Here is a 22,947-nt window from a genome sequence, read left to right on the forward strand (position 1 = left end):
ACTACTTGCCAGTCTCTTGCTCTTGGTATCTTGGGCAGCAAGAAATGTAATTCATATGTAATCTCTCTATCTTGATATTTAAGTTCTCTGTGACAACAGAACCTTAGGCAGGTAAGAATGGTATGGTGTAATTAATTGTCTAGGATATTGCTGAATTTAATCTTAGTTTAATCTAAGACATGAAATAATCTTTAATCATTAGTAATAAAATAAAAAACAGATATTAGAGGTATGGTTCCTGTTCAGCCTTTCTACCAGCAAAGGGCACACTCTACATCTGCATTTATTTCAGAGTTCTTATAAGCACCTGGTTTATCAATAACTTGGTATGGTTTTGAATTCTTCTCTGAAATATGTTTATGGGACAAAATCATTGACAGAAGTTGTTCTCTTATTGGAAAAGGTAGGCAGGAGACCTGCATTTGATGGAGATTTAGTACCAGAATAGGATCAATAAATAAAAAGCATTAACAACAGTTCCACCAGTACACCATCTAGCAGCTTATCACAAATGTTAATAATTGTAGTATATATAGGTTATCAGAAGCTGATGCTCAAAAATAAATGGCAAGAGAATGCAGGGATCTGGAAGGGAGTATGTAACTTCATTGTTGTGTGAAAGCAGCTTGTTACTTGGCTCACTTAAAGATAGACTCACCACCCTTTAGGCTTTTGTGTCTCCCCAGAGTGCCCTGTAAAATAAAATTATGGTGGTTTTGTATTATTTTGTTTTCCCCTGTCAAAGGTAATTGTAAGGTGTTCCTTGGCTTGACAGTGAAAGTTAGAAATGTTACGTTTCCCCAGATGTGGTTTTTGTTCGGGTCCTCAGTCTAATACCTTAATGTACTGTTAAATGTGAAGGCCAAACTACAGCATGCTCAATTCTGGTAACTTCATTAATAAATATAAGTTGCAAATTAGAGTGCATTTAGCTGTATAATTGTCCTCCTTCCTTAAAAATTGTTGATTAATTCTCCTGGAAGTTTTGCTTCCTTCATTGTGTAGTTCCATGTTTTCCTTCTTCCCCCTACCTTTCCAAAGTTCACTATCTCTGTCTTGTTGTATGAAAGGTCTTAATTTTGTGGATGTGAGACATGAATTAAAAAAAAAATAGAGCTAATGTTGCATTATATTGTTCAAATCTATACATGTTAACACTACTAATGTACTACCTACAACCTGACTATCAGGGAGAATAACTTGCAGCTTGTTGAACTTTTACTGTTATTGTAATAGTTCCATGGGATTCCAGTCTGCATTTGAGGTTTTACTGTTGTTGGCCTTGGAGAGCTACAAAAAAGATACCTCACAAAATGTTGGCTTCAGCCATGCAAGGGTGACTCACTTGTGATGTTAGTGGTTTTATAGACTTTCATCCTGAAACTCTTTCAATGCTATGGTTTTAGTGGCTTTTTCTTTGCTGCTTTGTCAGGAAATACTACATTGTACTTATTTTTGTGGAATTTCTTGTGATGCTATGGTCATCAGAGGAAGCTGCAGAAGACATCTGTCTTGTCATATTTACTGTCCCAAAAGAATTGAGCCCCTTTTTAAAAAAAAAAATTAAAAATGAAAACACTAAAAACATTTTGTAAATGCTGAGAATTAAGTCATTCTCTTACTTCCTGATGGTTTAAATTATATTTTTCATTTGGCACAAGTGTAGCGGCTTTTGTTGTTATTTGTTTTGCTTGTTTCTTTTGTTTTTGTGAGGGGTTTGTTTGGGGTTTTTTTTGTTTGTTTGGGGTTTTTTATTGTTTTTTTCTCACTTTTTGAACAAATGAAAATTACTTTGCAACTAGTTATGGAAATGGAAGTGTCAGTTTGCCCTTTTAGGCCAAGTATAACATTTCCTGATGGAAGGTCAGAAGAGTTTCCAATTTATATTGGCCTGCACTTTTGCATTGCTTAACTTGAGCTGTTTGTGTGCTATCTTAAATTACTCAATCACGTAAATGTTTTGTGTTGTCAGAATGACCTAAATACTTTTTACAGAAGGATGCTTGTGTTTCGGACATCCTGTGCTCTGTTTTCCCAAACTCTAGGTACAGTTGTGGAAATCCACTCTCTCTTCTGGAAGTAGTCATTTTCTAATTTTTTTCAATTTTCTTCCCAGATTTATATCAGTGATTGCTGTTGCCTTCCTTTGTATGATTTTATCTGCTTTCCATTAAAAAAAATGCAATTGAGAGTCTAATCAAGTTCTTTTTGAAAGTATGAAAAAGCAATTTTTTCCAGTTGGTAAAGTGGTATTATGCAGAAAGTAATTTTTTAAGGTTTTTTTCCTGATGGCTTTCACCCATTTTCCAATGAAGCTGAGTGCTGTTTCGAGGCCTGTGTTAGTTGAATTCAATTGTCTTTGAAAAGCCATGGAGGCAAATGCTGATAATCATGCTTTACTGGTAAAAGTTGAGCAGTGTTGGAGCTTTACAGAGACAATGTATAAGTTAATTTGAATATGAACGCTGATTAAGACAAGTGAAAATTATACAAACTGTGTGACATAAGCAAAGGATATAGGTGACATTAGGACAGATATAGGAAGTGACTGGCTTCAGAGCAGCCCTGAGGAAAAGGACTTTGGAGTGCCGATGTATGAGAAGTTCAACATGAGACACGAGTGGACACTTGCAGCCCAGAAAGCCAGCCAGATCCTTGGCTGCATCAAGAGAAGCGTGGCAAGAAGGAAGTGATTCTCCCCCTCTACTCTGTGAGACCCCACCTGGAGTACTGCATCCAGTTCTGGAGCCCTTATTACAAGAAAGACATGGATGTGCTGGAGCATGTCCAGAGAAGGGCCATGAGGATGATCAGAGAGATGGAGCACCTGTCCTGTGAAGACAGATTGAGAGAGTTGGGGTTATTCAGTCTGGAGAGGAGAAGGCTCCGAGGAGACCTTATTGTAGCCTTCCAGTATCTGAAGGGGGCCTACAAAAAAGCTGGCGATGGACTTAAGGTAATGATGGGACTAGGGGGAAGGGATTCAAACTAGAGGAGGGTAGATTTAGCTTAGATACTGTGAAGAAGCTCTCCACCATGAGGATGGTGAAATATAGGAACTGGTTGCCCAGAGAGGTGGTAGAAGCCCCATCCCTGGAAGTTTTTAAGGGCAGGCTGGACAGGGCTCTGATCAGCCTGATCTAGTGGAAAGTGTCCCTGCCTGTAGCAGGGGGGTTCGAACTAGATGATCTTAAAGGTCCCTTCCAACTCTGTAAATTTTATGATTCTATGATATGTGGTGGCAGCAGCAGCAAAGTGGGAAAACAGCAGAGATGTGGATGGAAAATTTCAAAACAAAACAAAAATTGTTATACTGTGTTCTCCTTCTCTTCCCCTCTCTTAAAAATGAGCATGTCTTGCTGGCAGTTATCTTCAGTATCAGATTTTTATTTGTTACTTCCTTTTGTTAGAGACAGGTATTTCTTAATTGAAAGTAATCCTCCAACTGTAAATGTGTAATACACACATTTTCTCCTCTTGGCAATAAAAATGTAAACAATAACTTTAAAAAACAAGCGTAGAATCATATACTGGTCTGGATTGAGAGGGCCCCTAAATATCATCTACTTCAAGCCCCTTGCCAGGGGCAGGGACACCTCCCACTGGATCAGGTTGCTCAAAGTCCTGTCCAACCTGGCCCTGAACACTTCCAGGGATGGGGCATCCCCAGATTCCATGGATGACCTGTACCAGTGTCTCACCACTCTCATAATGAAGAATTTCTTCCTAATGTCCAACTTAAATTTACCCTCTTCAAGTTTAAAGCCATTTCCCCTCACCCTATTACTACACACCCTGTGTAAAAAGTCCCTCCTGCAGGCCTCTGCAGGTGCTGGAAGGCTTCTATAAAGTCTCCTTCTCTTCTCCAGGTAGAACAACCCTGACCCTCTAACCTTATTTTCTTAGGAGAGATGTTTCATCCTTCTGGCTGTCTTCGTGGCCCTCTTCTGAAGTCACTCCAGCAGCTCCATGTCCTTGTGTTAGGGGCTGCAGAACTGGACACAGTAACTTCAGGTCTGGTCTCTCAAGAGTGGAGTAGAGGGGGAGGATCACATCCCTTATCTGCTGGACCTTCTTTTGAATGCAGCCCAGTGTGTGGCTGGCTTTCTGGGCTGCAGGCACACATTGCTGACTTATGTTGAGCTTCCCATCCACTAGTACCTCCAAGTCTTCCTCAGGGCTGCTCTAAGTCTGCTCTCTGCTCAGTCTGTATTTGTGCTTGGGATTGCCCACACCCATGTGCAGGACCTTGCACCTGGCCTTATTGAACTATGTGTTTTGCACAGGCTCTCCAAGCCTGCCAAGGTCCCTCTGGATGACCTCCTTGCCATCAAGCATGTTGACCACACTGCAAAGCTTGGTGCTGTCAGCAAGCTTGATGAGGGTGCATTCAGTTCCACTGTCCATGTCACTGATAAAGGCACCACTGGTCCCAGTACCACCCCTTCATGAATTCTGCTTGTTTCTGGTCTCTATTTGGACATTGAGCTGTTGACTGCTACTCTTTAATGCAACCAGCAAATTCTTGTCTACCAAGAGGTCCATCCATTGAATCCACATCTTTCCAATTTAGAGACCAGGATGTCATGGAGGGCAGTGTCAAATGGTTTGCATAGGTAGGTTACACCATTTGCTCTCCTCATATCCACTGATGCTGTAATCACATTGTAAAAGGTCACCATATTTCTTAGGCATGATTTACCTTAGGTGAAGCCATGTTGTTTGCCACCAGTGACTTCCTCTTTTTCCATGTGCTTTAGCAGAGCTTTCAGGAGGATCTGTTCCATGATTTTCCTGGGCACAGTTGAGTCAAGACTGACTGGCCTGTTACTGTATCTGTTTTACAGTCAAGGCACCTTCTTGGTTGATTAAAATAACTGATAGTCTCTAAATATTTACTTTTGTGAATGTAGTATCAGCCTATTTATTATTGTATTGCATAAGGGATATTTTAATGAATGTACTGTTTAAAGTACTGAAGTAATGTTTAATCTGAGTTTGTTTGGTTTTGTTGCTCTTCCTCATTTGCAGTCACTTTCTCATTTGTAGTATTTATACTTGAACCGTATCAAGCAAGCATGATTCTTACCTACAAATATGGTGCAAGAACTAATAGCAGTAAAAGCTGAAATGGCATTACCTCGGGAGACAGAATACCCTGAGCTATAGGATGAATGTCTGCTGCCTGCTTTCTGCGGGAGGAATCCCCTATTCTGATCACCACAGCAGGGTGAATTCTTCTTTGAAAGCTAGCAACTGTCTTTGCACTGATCCTGTGAAGCCCTGTAGTAATCAGTCCTTGGTTTTGAGCACCCTCATCATGTGTCCAGGATGCAGATCCTTACAGACTGTCTGCACATCCTGCTGTCTCAGTCTGTTCCCTTCACAAAAACCCAAGGACCTGTGAAGCTCACTGGCAGAGTGAAGGTTTTGTTTATAAAATTTAAATGTAGATTAGTAAACTGACTTAACCTCTTGTTTCAGTATTGTTATAGTTGAACGTAAACTTGAGCCTGATGCTGGCCTACGGTTATAGTAGTATAGTACAATTGTAGTATAACTGTATAGTACAATTCACCTATAAACATTTTAGTTTATATTTCCTGGAAGGTCTGGGCAGCACTTAAGTTAAAAGCTCAATTATTTTGGAATAGTTCCACTTCTAGCAACTTCCTTGGGTATTCATTACCCTTTTTTTCCTTAATCTTCATTTTGAATATACTTCCAGTTTCCCTTCAGCATCAGTGTAGTTTTGATGACTCCCACTTCATGCTTTTGCTTCAGTGACCTGCTGTGTGATGGATCCAGGCACTTTCCCTCTGGTATCTTGTCAAGTCTCCATCAAAAGTTTGAGGCTTACTATATTCCATATGTCATAAATCATAAAATGTTTTTGTCCACATGCTGCAAAGCTTATGATTTCTTTTGCTCTCCAGATTTTTTAAAAATAGCTGTCAAAAGATCTCTGTGGGTTACATTATTAGAAAAATCTCTTTTCTGCCGGTGTCTTACAATAAACTTTACTTTTTTGCCCATCAGCTTCAGGGTTTACAAGCTCACATTGAAATTTTTTTATTTTATTTACTAGTGCTCTTAACACATGTTGTAGTAAGAGAAAAGTCATTAAACTCATAGCATAGTGTAGTTTGTTTTACCCTGATGCCCTTCAAAAAATACCAAACAAAACCACAAAAAAAACCCAACAACAAAAAAAACCCCACAAAACAAACAAACAAAACCCAAAGCAACAACATGGAACAGAACAAAAAGGCTTTGATAGATAATATTGGGACAAATAAATTTTCCCACTCAAGTCACTAGTGCTGTCACTGTTACACCATGAACATGCACCGGCAGTAGTGAACTTTGAAGGTGTTAGTGTGAAGTGTGTGCATGAAGTAACTTAATGCTACTTCTGCTCTCTCTCTTGCTTACAAAAGTCCCAGAATACCAAATCCTGACTACTGTCTTTATGAAAGGGAGTGTGGAATCTGAGTGGCTGCTTGTGATGGGTCCTCTGTTAGTGTTTGGGTGCAGTGCTAATGCCAATTTTATTCTAGTGACAATGCTCTAAAAACATAAGCTCTTCTCTACCCTGTGTATTCTTTACATACAATAGACATCTGCTGCTCTTGTTGATTAATTTTATTTTTTCCACTTCTCACTTCTTTTGTTCTTTTGTTCTATGGTAGTCATAGTACCTTAAACATGCTGGAACATTTTAATTCAATGTTTTCTCTGGTTTATAAATAGGCTGGTAACGTTAGCTGAGTGGTGGCATGCAAAGTTTTGACTTCATAATAATTTCAAAGTGTGCTGTCAATTTGGTTTTAGAGGTTCCAAAGTTCAGGCAAAATCGAATGTAGGATAGTATTTTGCCATCTCAAAGGAAAACCACTTCTTAAAAGGCAAAATCTGAATGAGGTAAACGTGGTTTAGACTTTTGCTTATCTTGGGAAAAAATACGCAACCACTGATCTAAGTAATGAAAAATAGCTAATGAGCACACTTGGAAACTACTTTACTTAAGCATTTCTTGTTGTTTGGTAGGCAAGGTGAAGCAGAGGTATTTTGCACTTTACACAGTGCTTATGTGTTTGCCAAGTAATATAGCAGTCTGCATAAGTCTTAGCTTGATAGGCCTGCAAGCTAATTTAAACGACTGTTAAAGGGTATGATTCTTATTCCTGAGGGCAGGTGATGTAGGGGGAGGTCACCTGCATGGTATTAGATACTGAAGACTTGCCAGCTCCCAGAACAAGCTCTTCATTTTTTGTTTTGTTGTTTGGTGGGGCTTTGTTTGGTCGGTTGGTTTATTTTGGGGGTTTTTGGTGTTTTTTTGTTCTTTTTTTTCCCCCTGTAAGTAACCTCATCTGCTGGTCTCAGAATTCTTCTATGAGTGTAAAACAACTTCAGTTTTCCTAATTGGGCATATATATATATCGTTGTTGTTGGCCAGAAAGGCCTGGCTTGTATCAGGAATAGTGTGACCAGCAGGAGAAGGGAAGTGATTGTACCCCTGTACTTGGCACTGGTGAGGCTGAACCTTGAGTGCTGTGTTCAGTTCTGGGCCTCTCAGTACAAGAAAGACATTGAGCTGGAGTGGGTTCAGAGAAGGGCAACCAAGCTGATGAAGAGGTCTGGACAGCAAGCCCTATGAGGAAAGGTTGAGGGAACTGACTATGTTTACTTTAGAGAAGAGGAGACTGAGAGAAGAACTTACTGCTCTCTACAGCTACCTGGAAGGAGGTTCTAGGGAGGTGCGTGCTGGCCTCTTCTCTCTAGGGAATAATGACAGGACTAGAGGAAATAAATGGCCTGAAGTTTTACCACAGGGAGGTTTAAACCAGGTCTGAGGAAGAAATTCTTTACTGAGAATAGTCAGGAGTTGGAACAGATTGCCCAGGGAGGTGGTGGAATCACCATCCCTGTTAAGTATTTAAAAACCATGTAGATTTCCGAAGAGGCACTTAGGAAATGCTCTAGTGGGCATGGTGATACAGATATTAATAAATGTATTTTTTGTTTGTTTCACGGGGTGTGGAGGTGATGGTGGGGAATGCTGCCATTTGGATGAGGTGATCTTGAAGACCTTTTCCAACCATTACAATTCTGTGATTGTGTTATCCTCGTAAAATATATGGAAAAGGGGCCAGTGGACCAATTTTAAGGAACACATCCATTTTCCAAATATTCCCTAGTTTAAGGATAATGTGTGTGTAGTGGACAAGACAGGTATGGTGTTCTCAAAAGGTACATGTCAGAAAGTTGTCCAGAAGCACCATTTTTTAAGCTTCAGGGTATTTCTGTAATCCAGTTCTGACATTTTTGTTTTCTGTAAAGGCCTAAACAATGCCCAATGGTGATGTACGGTTGCAGTTCAATTAATGCTTTATTTTTTAAAACCACTGGAATTCTTCATAGCACAGATATATTTTTAAATTAAGGTTTTAATTTTTTAAAATGTTTTGTTAAATTAGTGGGTTTGTATGTCTATAAGAATAGCCTATGTTTTAAGCTGACTATGTGTTTGTTTTGATGGTGTGTTACTAGTATTTTTGACTAGACAGATAAAAAGTTTATTGAGAAATTACTCCTTTTTCAGATAAGTTCACTCCATAATATCTTGCTGTATTGCTGACTGAATAACAAATGAATATGGCTTCCCTTGAATGAGAGGGTTTTTTTTAGTTTCCTTTAAAACCAGTGGTCTGAAATTTTAGATTGAATTATTATTTTATTCTTGTTTTATTTCCATGAACCACAATACCAGAAAATCTCAGTGTAATTCTTCACCCCTCCCTTCCCACCCAGTTCCCAGCTTTTTACATGGCTACTTCTTCTGATGGGTTTTGTTCATTTCGATCTGTGTATTTTAAAAATGTATTTTTGGACTTGGGTATATTGAGTATGATGCTTTGTAACACCAAATGACAATAGAAAGAAATTAAGCTAGTGAGATGGTATTAATGATGTTCATTTAGCACAATAACTTTGCTGCTGATCCCATTGACTTAGTGGAACTCACTACTATAAAATTTCTTTTTGATTTGAGTAAGTAAAAGCTGACCTGCTGCTGCTTCTCTGCATACCACTGTCATTTTTCCTTTTTAGTGCATTACACTTTGTTTCTTTTGGTTTACCTAAAGTATTCATTTTTTAATTACAAGCATATATGCTTGTGCAGGAAAATACCACATTGTAATACTGTTACTTTGCATATATCAGACAGCTTTACAGTCCCTGAATTATTTCAGTTAGTTGGTCAGACACTACCAAATAGGTATTGACAAATCCTACTTCATAAAATTCAGTGACTTCTGGATGCTTCCCTCCTGATGGCACTTTGGCACCATTGTTTTCCGAATGTACAGCAGCTGAAAACTGTTCAATAATTTTTTGTGGTATACTTGAGGTGAGTGTTTAACAGAAGCAAAATCTGTCAGTAAAAAAGCTTCATTATATATATAGTCTTGATGCTCCATCTGTGTTTCTAAATGCACTTTTGCAAAGGCTCAGGGCATTGAAGATCTCAGCAGAGATTGAATTAATGGTCATGTGCTTGTTTGAAAAACTGCAGCAGCTGAAGGGAAAAGGTGAAGCATGCCTGCTCTGTTAATAGAGAAAAACTTAGTTTAAAAGTGAAATATTGGTGTTCTTGGGTGGGGTTATTTTTTGGAAATTAATATTTCCAGCAAAGGTTTTATAACTGGGTAAAAGAGGGTTGGTTTTTTTTCTCCTTTGAAGAGAAATACCTGTTTAGAGTGAGGACTTGCAGCTTTTAGCTGAAGATATTTTTCTCCTCCTTTGCATGTGTTAGTGAAATGTCATTCTCTTCTAGCCTCTCTGCTGTCTTCCAGGAGCTTGCAACATCTCTCATCTCAGCAGGCTATATATAACTGCTAGTGAAAACTTCCAGTAAAGCACAGTGTGTTTTAATTCTAATTTTTAAAATTCTAATCTAATTTAATTTAATTTAATTCTAATTTTTAAAATTTCTTTAATTCTAATTTTTTCCTGCTATGAAGTTTTCATACTTTATTTTGAGTGTATCAAATTATTAAGTTAAATATCAGAACTATGTCTGCAGGAAGGGAACAGGCCTCCCTGCTGAGTACTCTGCAGTGATGAAGCAGAGAAGGTGTCATTTAATGTTTGGTAGGTTAATTTATGAAATCCCTACCAGGGCTTTTGACCTGAAATTTCCTGAATTCTTTTTTCTGCTATGTTGAAACCTTTTTGAAGGTCATATATACTAACAACAGTTTCTTTCTTTTGAAACATAAACAGAAGAAGAGGAGGAAAATAATGTTTCATAATTACTAGGCATAGTCCATCACTGCGGCATAGTTATTACAGACATTCTGCGTTTTAGCCTGCAAGGGCAGCTGTTGTTTTTGTTTAAACCTGCTGTAATTTGAGAAGGGTAGGTTAGGTAACTTGACTGTATTAGTGCTGTCATTGTTTAGACCAGGATCTGTGTTTATAAATGTTGGTGCTCCTAACCTGAATTCTTAAAATAAGTCTCAGTGGAGAGGGAGCCATGAGCTGTTAATTTGTGAACAGTGTAGGGGTTTAAAGGCAGTCCTTCTGTTAACTCTAAATTTGTGGAGACATTCCTCTTTCCTGCAAGATTTTAACTTTTTTGAATGCTTGAATTATATACTGACAAATTAAAAGCAATAATATTGTTGGAATAGCTGTTTCAATTTTTACAGAAAGGGGTTTGATAGAGAATCTTTTATTGTGCCTTTCTCTGTTGGAATTGATAGCAGTTTGGGTACTTAGTGGGAGTAAGAAGGAGGGGGATCAGGCCCTTTCAGTGTTCAAATGTTACACTTTTCCTCAGGTCATAGGTGAGACAGTTTTATATATGCTTCATAGGAAAGTGATACTAAAAATTAAAATCTCCCATACAGTTTCTGTGGGGCACCACCAGTCCGATTTTCACTTGCTAGGAATTAACCTGAAATAAATGGAACTGGCTAAGTTTTAACAAAGCCCTTTTCTTGAAAGAAAGCACTTCTAGGAACATGAGGTGACTACTTGAAAAACAGGGAAAGGTAGAGGGAGGAGCTCATGGTGCAAGAGACAGTTCCACTTCTCTTTGTGTAAGTGTTGAGTGGGCATTCAAGACCTATTCCTGGGCTGCTTTGTCCACCCCACTTTCCTCTATATGCACATTACAGCTTACTGCCTCTTCACCCTCAACTTGTAACTATTTTAGCTGGTAAATATCCTCCTGCTAAGTCGAGGTTAGTGTGTGTACATGACCTCCTTCAGGGTGCAGTATCAAACTACTGTAGTCAAATGTATTCCAAATAGTGCATGCTGGTTGCACAATCTGCTCTTAAATATACAGTGTAAACAAATGGAAAAAATAATTAGATATTTTCCTCTCTTTCCTGTAGCTCAAGAGCTTTTTGAAAACAGTTGGAGATAAACCATTTTTTAATAAAGCTATGTCATTATTTCTCTTTTTTTCCCCACCTAATTTTAATGTGATACTTCTTCTTAAAATATACTTTTCTGGTATTTCAATAATACAAAATCAGTTCTGGACTGATGTGGTTTTGTCTCATTTCTGTTATAAGTAATTAATGTATAATACCTTACTTGTTGTCTCCACCCTGAATTTTTTATGCACTATTGGTTTAAGTTTAATACTAGAACATCATATGAAATTTTAGTTGTCTTGCATCTATGCCTTTGACTTAATACTTGAGCCAAAATCAGTATCACACTTATGTAAATCCCAAAAGAAGCCCCCAAATTTTGCTGCTCAGTGAGAAAATACTGAGAGCCAAACCTCGATCTCCCACCAAAATTGGGCTTAGGCCTGATCTGCAGAGTTTTAGATGGTGGTTAAACAGACTTCTGTGTTCATCTCGTGGCATCTTTGCTGAAAATTATCTTTCAAATGTATACTTTCAAACAGGTATACTGTTCCTTCTTACAATACAGGAAAAAGATGTTTCTTTTGCCTTGTGCTATATTATGCTAATTGGAAAACAGGACCACAGTGTAGACCTCTGAAAGAGTACACACATTCCGCTTTAAAAATACAATAGTCTCTGTATTGGTAACTTCAGCCTTTCCTGCCTTAAGAGCTGTAAAAACGTAGCCATCTTACTGGGTTGCCATGTGAAGGTGAGCTTTAACAAGAGCATGGTGGTGGGAGAGGTAAAAGACAGATAAAGTGGCCTGCGTCAGTGAGTCAGTGGCAGACTTTGAGACTGGGACCTGGAGTGCACTACTCCACTAGAGTGCACTATTTCCCACTTTCTTGAGAGAATTATTAAATTGGCTAGTAGGTGCTGCAGCCTCCCTAGTGGAGGGTTTGGGAAATTGCTGCCAACTTACTGAGGTAGTGAGAGTTTCGAGTAGGTCTTAATCAGATGCAGCTCTGCTTCTAAAGCTATCATTTTCCAAATAAATTTTTCTTGCTATCAAACTTATATGAATGTTGCAATGTAATAGCAAGGAGGACTCCTTTTGATTTTTCTAAGAGATGAAATGGTTATGTACAAAATAAAGAGTTAATCACATTTGTAATTAAAGCAGGTTCTTTAAGGTATATTTCAGAAACAGTTGGTTGCTCTTATTAATGGAAGGTGCTTAATAATGAGGTGTGGTATTTTATTTATGGTTTTAAGTTCTCCTTTTTTCCCTTCACAGGTTTTCACTTGAGTGGCACAGTGACAGAGCCTGCAATGCAATCGGAGCCAGAAACTGTTTGCAATGTAGCTATCAGCTTTGATCGTTGCAAGATTACCTCAGTGACCTGTAGCTGTGGAAACAAGGACATATTTTATTGTGCCCATGTTGTGGCACTCTCTTTATACCGGATCCGCAAGCCAGATCAGGTCAAACTGCATCTTCCCATTTCAGAGACACTCTTTCAAATGAACAGAGACCAACTACAAAAATTTGTACAGTATTTGATCACAGTGCACCACACAGAAGTTTTGCCAACTGCTCAAAAATTAGCAGATGAAATTCTTTCTCAGAACTCAGAAATCAATCAAGTCCATGGTGAGTTTGATACTTAATCTTAATTTTACTTCATTCACCCTTTGGTTTTGGCATTTTTGTGGCATTCAGGATTGCAATCTGCTGGGGTGTCTTCCAGCCTGAATTTTTCTGTGATTCTCTGGTGTTTACTAAAAGAGGATTCTGTTGCTGACCCTTTGCTTTAAGATGTTTAGAAAGCAATACTTTTTGGAAAAGTGACAAGAAGTCAAACAGTGAGCTTGATGTCTCCAGCACTGTTAAGATGTGGCCAGATCTGCTTCATACTTGTATTTTCCAGCCATGAAAAACGGAGTCGTAGTGTTCTTTGTATGGGCATGTTGCTTGAATGAACTATCTTGGCAATTAATCTACAGCATCTTTTTGTTGTTTTGTTGGTTTTTAACTAACGTTGGGACATTTTGATTGTGTAGTTTTGTTTTAGTGGCAAAGCATAAAAGCAAGTATATACAACTTTTTTCAGTCATTAACTATACTTTCAATGCACTTAGGTATTTGTTTTCTGTATGAAGGCAGGAAACATGTAAAGCCTGTATTTCAATGTCTTTTTCATGTTAGTGCTGCAGCAGTCTACAGTCTGCAAAGGTCTTGATCCTTCCTGCGCTTTCTGCTGTATATGGTTTTAATGGCTCTGTTTCATTTAATGAACATCTTATGTTTGTTAAAGGGTGCTGGGTCTGACTTGAGGCTTCTGAGGTGGCACTTCTATGGATCCTGATGAACTGAAATTGTGTAATTTCAGGTGACTCAGCTAGTATTGGAGTCCTGTGTTCCTGTAAGCTCAGCTGATAGAGGTGACCTGTAAGCTGTAAGCATAAGGGCAGCTTAGAGGGGAAGAATAAGTTATACAAAAACATCAGTCTTGTTTGTTCATTGACAAGATCGGTTTTTGTATGTTAGATTTATTTAAGAGGTATAACCACTATTCCAAAGAATCTGCAATACAGATGCAACCAAGCCGCTTAATGCTAAAGAAAACATGTTTGTTTGAGACAGTGTGGACAGAAAAGGAGAGTTTTAGTGAACTCATCTGTAGCCTAGACCCTCTCCTTAGGGTCTGGTGACCCTGGCAGACACAGGCAAGAGATGCTGCAAGAAGGTGAATTTCAGGACCACTACTCTTTTTTGGCTTCCCAGCCTATGTGTATTTGGCCACAGGCAAGGTGGCTGTTATAGAACATAATGAGAAGGTGATGGACAGAGCTACTTGGTGACAGTAAAAAGAAAAACTAAAGCAGTTTTGCCAGTGATAAGCAAAAGACAAAAGCTCTTGAATGCCATCTATTCCTCCATAAGAATGGTCTTGCTCCTTGAAAAGCCTTGACCACATTGCTTTTGTTTACTTGCATGTGAGCTGGCTAGGGAGACAGAATGACTCTACAGTACTTTCTTTCACAAAAGGTGAATTTTATAATTGCTCATTTCCTCAAAATTTTTTTTATGCAGCATTCAGTGACTGGCTTTGCCTACCTGTCTTGTGAAGGGTAACTTCTGGTGGAACTAGCGAAGTGACTTAGACTGATGACAGAAGTTTTGAAATGACAAATCCCTTTAAGTTTTTCAGTGGATACAAATGATGCAATATACTTTTCTGCTTCATGACTGAGCCTCACTGCAGGAAAAAAAAAAGGGGATGCTGTTAGGAGCACAGAAATGTGTGGTCTTTATTAACTTCATCAAGAAAGCAGAGTATTTTACTGAGTATCCTCTTCTGTATTTGCTGTGTTAATTTCCACTTGGTGATGATTTTATTACAAGAGGGTTTTGCATGTTTGTAAAGCACAAAATCCCCTCTTAATTTGAGAAGATTATTTGTGTTCTGATTTTCTCATATGACACTGTTACATGTTCCTGATGGTTTCAACGCTGGAGATTTGTGGGTTCTAATCATCTGTACAGAAGACAGCAGTAGCTGCTATTACTGACACCCTGGCATATATGCTGTTTAGCTCTTGGCTTCATGTTGGATTTTACTTTAGGGATGCTGACTCATGTACCTGGACAAAGATTTGCGTAGTGCTTACCTGAGGCCTCTTTCCTCCCTGCTAATTTTTGTGCTGCTGCTGCAGAGAAAGCTGGCAGGTGTATAAGACTAGGTGGAGAACAGTCAGGATGAGGGCTTATCAGCCAGGTTTGGCATCTTGCATCTGTATTTCATACCTAAGAAAACTTTACAAATTGGTTGGAAGGTAAAACTATGTTCCTGAGAATTTGAGTGGAAATAAGAATGTAACTAATGGCAGGGGGCGTGGCGGTGGAGGAGTGGGGAGGAGAAGGAGGTGTTGAAGTTGAAGGTCAATATGCATGTTATCATATTATTAACATTGATGTTGTGTGCATAGTGAGACAGTGTACCAAACCAACTTCACCTTTGCCTTTTAAGCTATACTATTTTTTTCCTGAGTGTTTAGTGCTGCTGTTACAATACCTGCTCTTAAAACAAACAAATAAAAAGCAACAACAACAATTAAAAAACAACCAAACCAAATCAATTACATGGATTTCTCCAGACTTTCTCCCCTTCTCTGATTGAGTGAGATCACAATATGAGTCACTCTCCAATGGAAAACCAGATGCAGTTGAAGTCAAATTTGAGAGGACCTTGAGGAAAGAAGTTTTAACTGCACTTGTCCTGTCAGAAGGAAAGTACTTGTTTCTGGTATTACCCAGGTGCACCTGAGAACATAGTGTGCAAACTTTTATCTGTAAAATGTTAAGAGATCCAAGAGCGGCATTCAAGAAGGAAGCATCTATCAGAAAATTGCTTTAGAAAAAAATGTCAGACTCTCTCTTGATGTTTCTGTATATTGTAAGTTCCAAAGGGTAATCCAGAGGTGCAAGTGAATATATTTTCATATGAACCTAATATTTATTACTTATACATATAACCTAATAAATATTAAATATTTAACAGAAATTATGGGAATTTTAGTGGAAAAGGATAGGGTAGGATAGAGCTGAACAATAGAATAAAATGTGTTGCTTATCTCCTAAAAAAGGAAACAATGTTGAAGAAGATACATTATTTTAAAATTATGGAGACTTTCATGTTGTCCTGAATAAACTGGAAAAAAAGAGCAAGGGGGAATATTTGCAAAAGAAGACTAGGAAATTTCAGGCAAGTTTTCTCTCCAGTAGGATGACATTGAAGTGCTCCAGTGCTTAGTGTAAAAATTGTTCAGTGTTGTAGCAGCTTTGGGAAGGAGGTAACAATAGGACTGACCAAAATGAAAAAAGTTTCAGAAACTCGAAAGTAAATATGAAATACAATGTAGAATAAAAGGTTGATAGCTGGCAAATAAAATGGAAAAAAAAAAAAGATCTTTTAAAAAAATGTTCCTCAGATTTGTTGGGTGTTTTTAAAATTTTCTCAGCAACTCAATGTAGTCTGTTCAGTATTCATAATTTCTTTTGTTAGCACTGGCTGCTTCACACCAGTAGTTTTTTTCTTTATGCTGTGTACTGCTGAACAGATGCTATATTCCACCCCAGAGTTTTTAAATTAAGTACAAGATGTAATAACTTATATCTAAACTTTGAATAATTTCAGTAATCAAAGGCATAATAGTATTTTCAAATCATTAATTTTCTGATCTTTTATGTTGTTATTGTTTAGAGTAATTCTGAGAACACTAAGCTTATAAAATCAATTAGTATTATGTTTTGAGATAGCATACAGCAATATTGGTTTCTATTTGGGACCATACAGTCTCTGCACAGTACTCAGTAAGTCATGCTTTCTATTTGTAAATATTTTTCCAAATATTCTTTATGCTGCTGTAGAATACATTTAATAAGATTTAAGTGGTCTACTATTCATTTGTATACTTAAATTAATAAGATTTTTATAAAATGAAGATCAGAAAGCCTCAGTACATCTAGTAGTAGTAATTAGGTATGGTTTAATTTGAAGACAACTCTTATGTCACTTCAGAAAGAAGGATTAGGGAAGCACTCTGTCTTAAAGGCTTGTGGGTTTTTTGGTGTGGTTTTTTTTCTTTGTTGTTGTTTTTTGTTTTGTTTTGTTTTTTTTAAAAAAAACATTTTCACTGTTGATCTGCACCTGAGTAGATTTCAGTGTAAGCAGTTCTTAGCTTTTGCTTCTATTGACTTTTGGGGGTAAGTTGTACATGGGCAACACCAGTTCTTGAATATGGTTGCTCATTTTAAGAGAAGTTGCTCTTAAAAATGGCTATGTAAATGTTTATTTTAAAAAAACGCCTCTACTTAGAATTAGGCTTTTAATATAATAACATGTAACCTGTTGTAACTATATGTATAAAAGGCTGTTACATGTTTTCAAATTTTGTTACAAACAGTTGTATCCAATATTCCTACTTTGACTCCTACCGGATGGTAATTTACTGATTACAGTAGAAGAATGAGTAAATATGTATGCCCATATCTATACACTGATTATACTGGATTGTATTTAACAGTAAGTACATGATGTAAAACCTATTTCAAAGGCAAGTCATGACAGAAATTTAAAAAGCCAGAGGTTGAAAGGAGAGAGATTATTATGTTAGTCACAGTTTAATTATGAGTTTCAGTATTTAGTACAATTATACAGTGCTTTTCACTTTCATAGTTCAAATGGGAACTCATTTGTTGTCATGACACCCTCTAAAGCATTTAAGTAATACTTATCCCCAGTTTACAAGGGAGGAGAAAGATTTGGTCTTGGTACCAAACTGTGTGCAGCAATTAAATTCAGGGCTGCCCATGTTCCTCTCCACAGCCAAACTGTCCATCTGCTGAAACCTTGTGTTTCCCATTCAGGGCTCCTGCAGCTTGAGCAAGGTTAGCCACCATCTTTGGGATGAACCTTCAACTCTGCCTGGTGTTGAGCCTGATGTGTAGAAATCCTATCTGTTTCTCAGGAGTGATGTGTGAGTGGGAGAGGAACCAGGCTAGATCAATCAGCATCCACAAGGTATATTTAGGTATATCCTGGGAAGAGAGGCCTTGGTGGGGGCAGTGCTGGTGGCCCTGGGGCAGCAGGTGCCCTTGTTCCTGTAAAGGAACGCTGTTGTTAAAGACTCTGCGGTAAATGAGTTGAAATTTAATCCTGTAGCACAAGATGACTGATGAGCTTTTGATAAAATGTAAACAGTTACAGGAAGAGTTTTGTTTTCTTCCCTAGACAGGGAAGCTTAGCTGAGGAATCCTGAGCTATTTTAAATTCAATTTGAAAGTAGATGTACCAGGATTATTTGAGGTTAAACTTTCATTAAAATGACTGGAAAAAAACCCTGTATTTTGTATACTGGTGCTTATATATAGTTCTTTTTCACAGTTTTTTACCTGGTTTTAGATCTGTGAAATATTTAAACTGCTTGCAAGGTGATACTGCAAACCTGAGTCTGTTCAACAGCTGCACTGCTTGTTCTCATGTGGCTTGATATCCCTGTTTATCTTGTTCTTTGCAGCTGAAGATTTCAGTAATGTGTTTTGTGTAGCTGACTGAAAACTAACATACTACAGATGGAAGTACTCACAAAAGAGGAGGTTTTTCATTCCTTGGGTTTTTTACTGTCTTGGGCTTGATTCCTATCCTGTCCTCTGGGATACTCTTATGGTTCCTGTGGAAGGCAGGAGAGTTCATTCAAATTTTCAAAGACAGTTTCTTATGGATATAAATATAGTCTGTGTGTGTGTATTTGTACATATAAATGCACACAACAGTGCAGTGTAATTCCCTGTTACTGCTTAAAAGATTCACCTACATATGAGTTACAATTGTGAAATGAAGGCTTGAATCAGTAGAATCACTGTTTAATTCCAGTATGTCTCGAGTGCTGCAGCTACTTTTGCTTTTCAGGTTCTCAGAACTTCTTTGAAAAAGCAAGTTTTTACAAATCAGACTATGTAGTTTTCCTGCCCTGCCAGTATCTTTGTACAGGGGTAACATGGACTTGAATTTAAAAGTGATAGATTGCTTAACACAATTGAATTTCCAACATCTTCTCAAAACCTAAAGGGGATAGAGATGGCACAGTTGTGATAATGCTAAAATCAGTATGTCAAATTAACTTGAGTCTTGGGCATGCTTAAAATAACTTACATCTGCTATGGTGGTATTTGGATGAAGAACAGGCCCAAGAACAGGTTAAACTCTTCCATTTCTTGTGTGGATTGTGATACACTACCTTGAGTTTTTTTCCCTGACAGTCTAGATAAGTGCTTTGCAGCCTGTTCTGTTTGTATCCCTTTTAAAAAGCATCCAATAGAGTTGCAGACTTCAGAAAAATGTAGGTTGCTAGATGATATAAGAACTTGTTTTAGTTAAATTTGTCAGTTCTTAGAAGAGGGCAGTGGTGGCAAATCACTCATATCAACAGCAAAGTTGAGTTAGAGCAGCCTGAGCTAAATCGCTGCTTAATGTAAATGTCACAATTTCAGTTCACACCAGGCAAAATCAGAGCTGCTCTGAATTTGAATTGACTGTGTTAATGACATTGCTTATGTTAGAAAAAAACAAAACTAAACCTAATTTGGAATCACCAGTCTTAAACAACTGTAACTCTTATTTGATGGAAATGCCTTTAGTCCTTTAAGGCTTTGGATTTGTTTGGGGAATTTTTAAGCTTTGTTTAGCTTTGCAGAGCCATCACAGCTCAGAAGCACTGAGGTGGTGATTTTTCTCATATTCATCAACAGCAACACTCACAAGCAGTCAGTTAAACCTGACCAAGATTGCTGAAGATACACGAATTACACGGGTGTTTTGGGGAGACTGGAGTTATCACAGTTACAGAAATACTGTTCGAAGTCTAATTTTTCTTGTTGGGAAATAGCATTTGGGAATAGCTGCTGAGATGAGAGGAAAAAAGCCTCACCTGGATTTTAATGTTTTGTTATAAAATGCTGTTGATTGAAGTAATTTTCATAGGCTGTAGTTTCCAAGTGCTTAGGACTACTGAGGAGAAATTTAAGTGTATTTTAATGAATGTTCAGGTTGAAGCCAAGAGACCCAAAACTGGGAAAAGCACAAATCCAAAAAACTTTGCAGTAGTCCTCTCCTTTGAATCTGTTAACCTCTCCTGTTTATATAGAACATAATGATTTCTTCTCTTGCTGTTTGTAGGTGCTCCTGACCCAACAGCAGGTGCTAGCGTAGATGATGAAAATTGCTGGCATTTGGATGAAGAACAGGTCCAGGAACAGGTTAAACTCTTCCTCTCCCAGGGTGGATACCATGGATCAGGGAAGCAGCTCAATTTGCTTTTTGCAAAGGTATGTTGAGTACTTGAAACTTTCCCTTTTTTTCTCTTCACCATTTCCCAAGTCCTTATTTGCATCTTACTCAAAGTCCTGTTGTTCAAAAACAAGACAAAGCATTTGGAACATGATGGCAACTTAAAATTGAGGTGTACAGCAATGGACTGCAATCTGATGTGCCTTGGGGTTTAAGGATATGAAGTAACATTTCAGCTGTTGGCAGCTTTGCAGGTTTCTTCCTTCCCATCCCCAAAGTGTCAGAGAAACCTGTAGAAATCAGTCTAGCAGTGTTTTGCATAAGACACCTATGGATTACTTGTGGAACAGATGTCTTTGAAGAAGTGCAATAGGACACTGAAATGGAGAACTTACATTGGGGAAGCAGACTATCTTTTCTACTTGGAAATTTCACATTTCACATATAAATTAGTTTCTTTTTTTAACAGAAGTGGATTATTTAACGCTGCAGTATACTGTTTGTGATTTCTTTGTTTTTCAAGTTTGTATTAAAAGACTCATTTCCTAGGTGCGAGAGATGCTGAAGATGAGAGATTCAAATGGAGCTCGCATGTTGACATTGATAACGGAACAGTTCATGGCTGACCCTCGTCTGTCACTTTGGAGACAACAAGGAACTGCAATGACTGACAAGTATAGGCAGCTCTGGGATGAACTGGGTAAATGCAGTCTTCAAAATCATCTAGGTCTTCTCATGTATAATGAAGAAACAGCTATATATTTGGGGTGGAGAGAGATTTTATTGTGGTACGGGGTAAAGCAGATAAGAGCTTTCTGCAGTTTTGCTTGTTCATTCAAGGTTTGGTGGAATTGAATTTGATCTACAGCATGAGACAGTTGCAGTTGGAGGAGATGAGGTAGGCTGTTAAACAGATTGTAAGCTGTTGTTAAATTAAACAGGTTGTAACCTCCTGCAACAGGGTTGTAAGTACCTGGGTATCTAAATATAGCAAAAGTGGAAACAGCTACATAGCTGAGGGTTAGTATATAAGCCACTAGTGCTAAACTGGAAAGGATAAAGAAGAAATTGATTCACAACTAGAGAGGAATAGAAGATAAAAAGAGAAGGTGCATTAAGGGTACGAGAAGATATCAACGAACAAAAGTAGAATTACATTACTTAGTAGGAAAGGAGGTCAAATAACAGAGGGCTAAAACAATTAATGCTTCTTTACAGGGAAGGTCAGTAGTGAACAGATACTTAGTTGTCAATGGAGAGAGGAACACATGCTGAAGTGGGAAAGTATTTAAACTGGTGCAGTCACTTGCTGCAACATATTCCAGAAACTTGCTATTACAGTTTTGAACTACTGCTTCAGAACTTCTCAATACCTATAGGAGTCTGTGGTAGGGATGGGACAATTAAGCCAACTATAAATGTCACCAGTATTTTAAAAGAGGGTAGGTCAGTGGAAAAAATATAAGGTAACCACAACCATTGGTCTCCTAGGTAAAAGTATTGCTCTCCTAGAACCAACTATTCGCCAGTTGGTGTTAGAGGTGTGTAGAAGATAAAAAAATAAAAGACAAACTGTATTATTGAAAGTACAGTGGTAAATGTAATTTGCTCCTCTAAAAGGTAATTGTATGGGTGAAGGGATTAATGTGTGTATCTTAGTTGTAGTAAAGCTTAGGATGCTGTTTTGGAGACTTTTTTAAAGCAAGCTGAAAACCCACAGCCTGAATGGAATTGTCTTGTGGTTCACAGAAATTGTAGTAGTTACTTGTGGTCTTAATCTGTAAAAAACTTCGTGTCTAGACTTAAAGGAGTTTGTCTTGAGATGTATTCTGGTCAATATTGCTATGCCTGATTTACATGGCATGAAACATAGAAATAAATACTAAGTAACAAACAAACAAGATGATGCCCTTGGGGACATTATATCAACACCACAGAGAAGAGAGCCAAAGACCGTAATATTCTCAATGTATTTTCAAGGTCCAAAATTAAGCTCAATTAAATTAAGTCCAAGCAAGAACAGCATGCTTCATTTGGAAAGGAAGCATCAAAAGCAAAATTTAAGTTTTCCACTGTTAAAGGTTAAAGATGACTATGATTGTTTGCATGTTGACTGTTATAATTAAGACTAGGTATATCCTTTTGACACTAAATGAATCATTAAGCTAATAAAGCACTACCTCTCTAGTTGACATTATAGACTTCTCTGGTGGAAAGCCTAAGTAGAAAGCCTAAATATTTTTAAGCAGGCAAAGCTATCAGAGTGTAGATACTTGTCTTCAAGTGTAACAGTCCTTTTAGTGCATCACTTTTATGATGTCTTGTTAGAGAGTAGCATGTTTTGCCAGGAAAGGTATGTGCTTAGCTGGACCTGTAGCTGACAGCAAAATTGTATCACGTCATCATGGAAACTAGAGGATCCCACGTTCCATTGCTTATGTGGATTGAGCTGGTAGGTGGTGGGAGATGCGGAAATATGTTCCAAATCTGTTCCCTGTCTTATCACATGCTGCCAATGAACTCAAAGTTTTGTTAAATTTTCTAAGTGGCTTTTCTCGGTGTTTCATCAGTTTCATATTAATGTCAGTTTCTGGAAAGCATGTCTGAAGGTAGAAGCAGTGGAATCTCTCTGCCTGCAGCATTGAATAAGCAGTATTTTAGATTAATGGAATTGATTAGGTTGTTTCTGTTTAATCAGAGTTCGAGGTGCCACT

At 37.9% G+C, this 22,947-nt stretch overlaps 1 protein-coding gene across 4 annotated transcripts in view; it reads left to right on the plus strand.

Annotated features, from left to right (window-relative positions):
* ZSWIM6 (zinc finger SWIM-type containing 6) overlaps nt 1-22,947 on the plus strand; it is a 120,668-nt gene that overhangs the window by 52,512 nt on the left and 45,209 nt on the right. For all 4 annotated transcript variants that reach the window (XM_030467540.1, XM_030467537.1, XM_030467538.1 and 1 more), the window contains exons 2-4: nt 12,679-13,035; nt 20,123-20,271; nt 20,783-20,933. In XM_030467540.1, the coding sequence (XP_030323400.1) occupies nt 12,679-13,035; nt 20,123-20,271; nt 20,783-20,933 (657 nt within the window). The remainder of the gene's footprint in view (nt 1-12,678; nt 13,036-20,122; nt 20,272-20,782; nt 20,934-22,947) is intronic.

This window comes from Calypte anna, chromosome Z (assembly GCF_003957555.1).
Source record: "Calypte anna isolate BGI_N300 chromosome Z, bCalAnn1_v1.p, whole genome shotgun sequence".
NCBI lineage: Eukaryota > Metazoa > Chordata > Aves > Apodiformes > Trochilidae > Calypte > Calypte anna.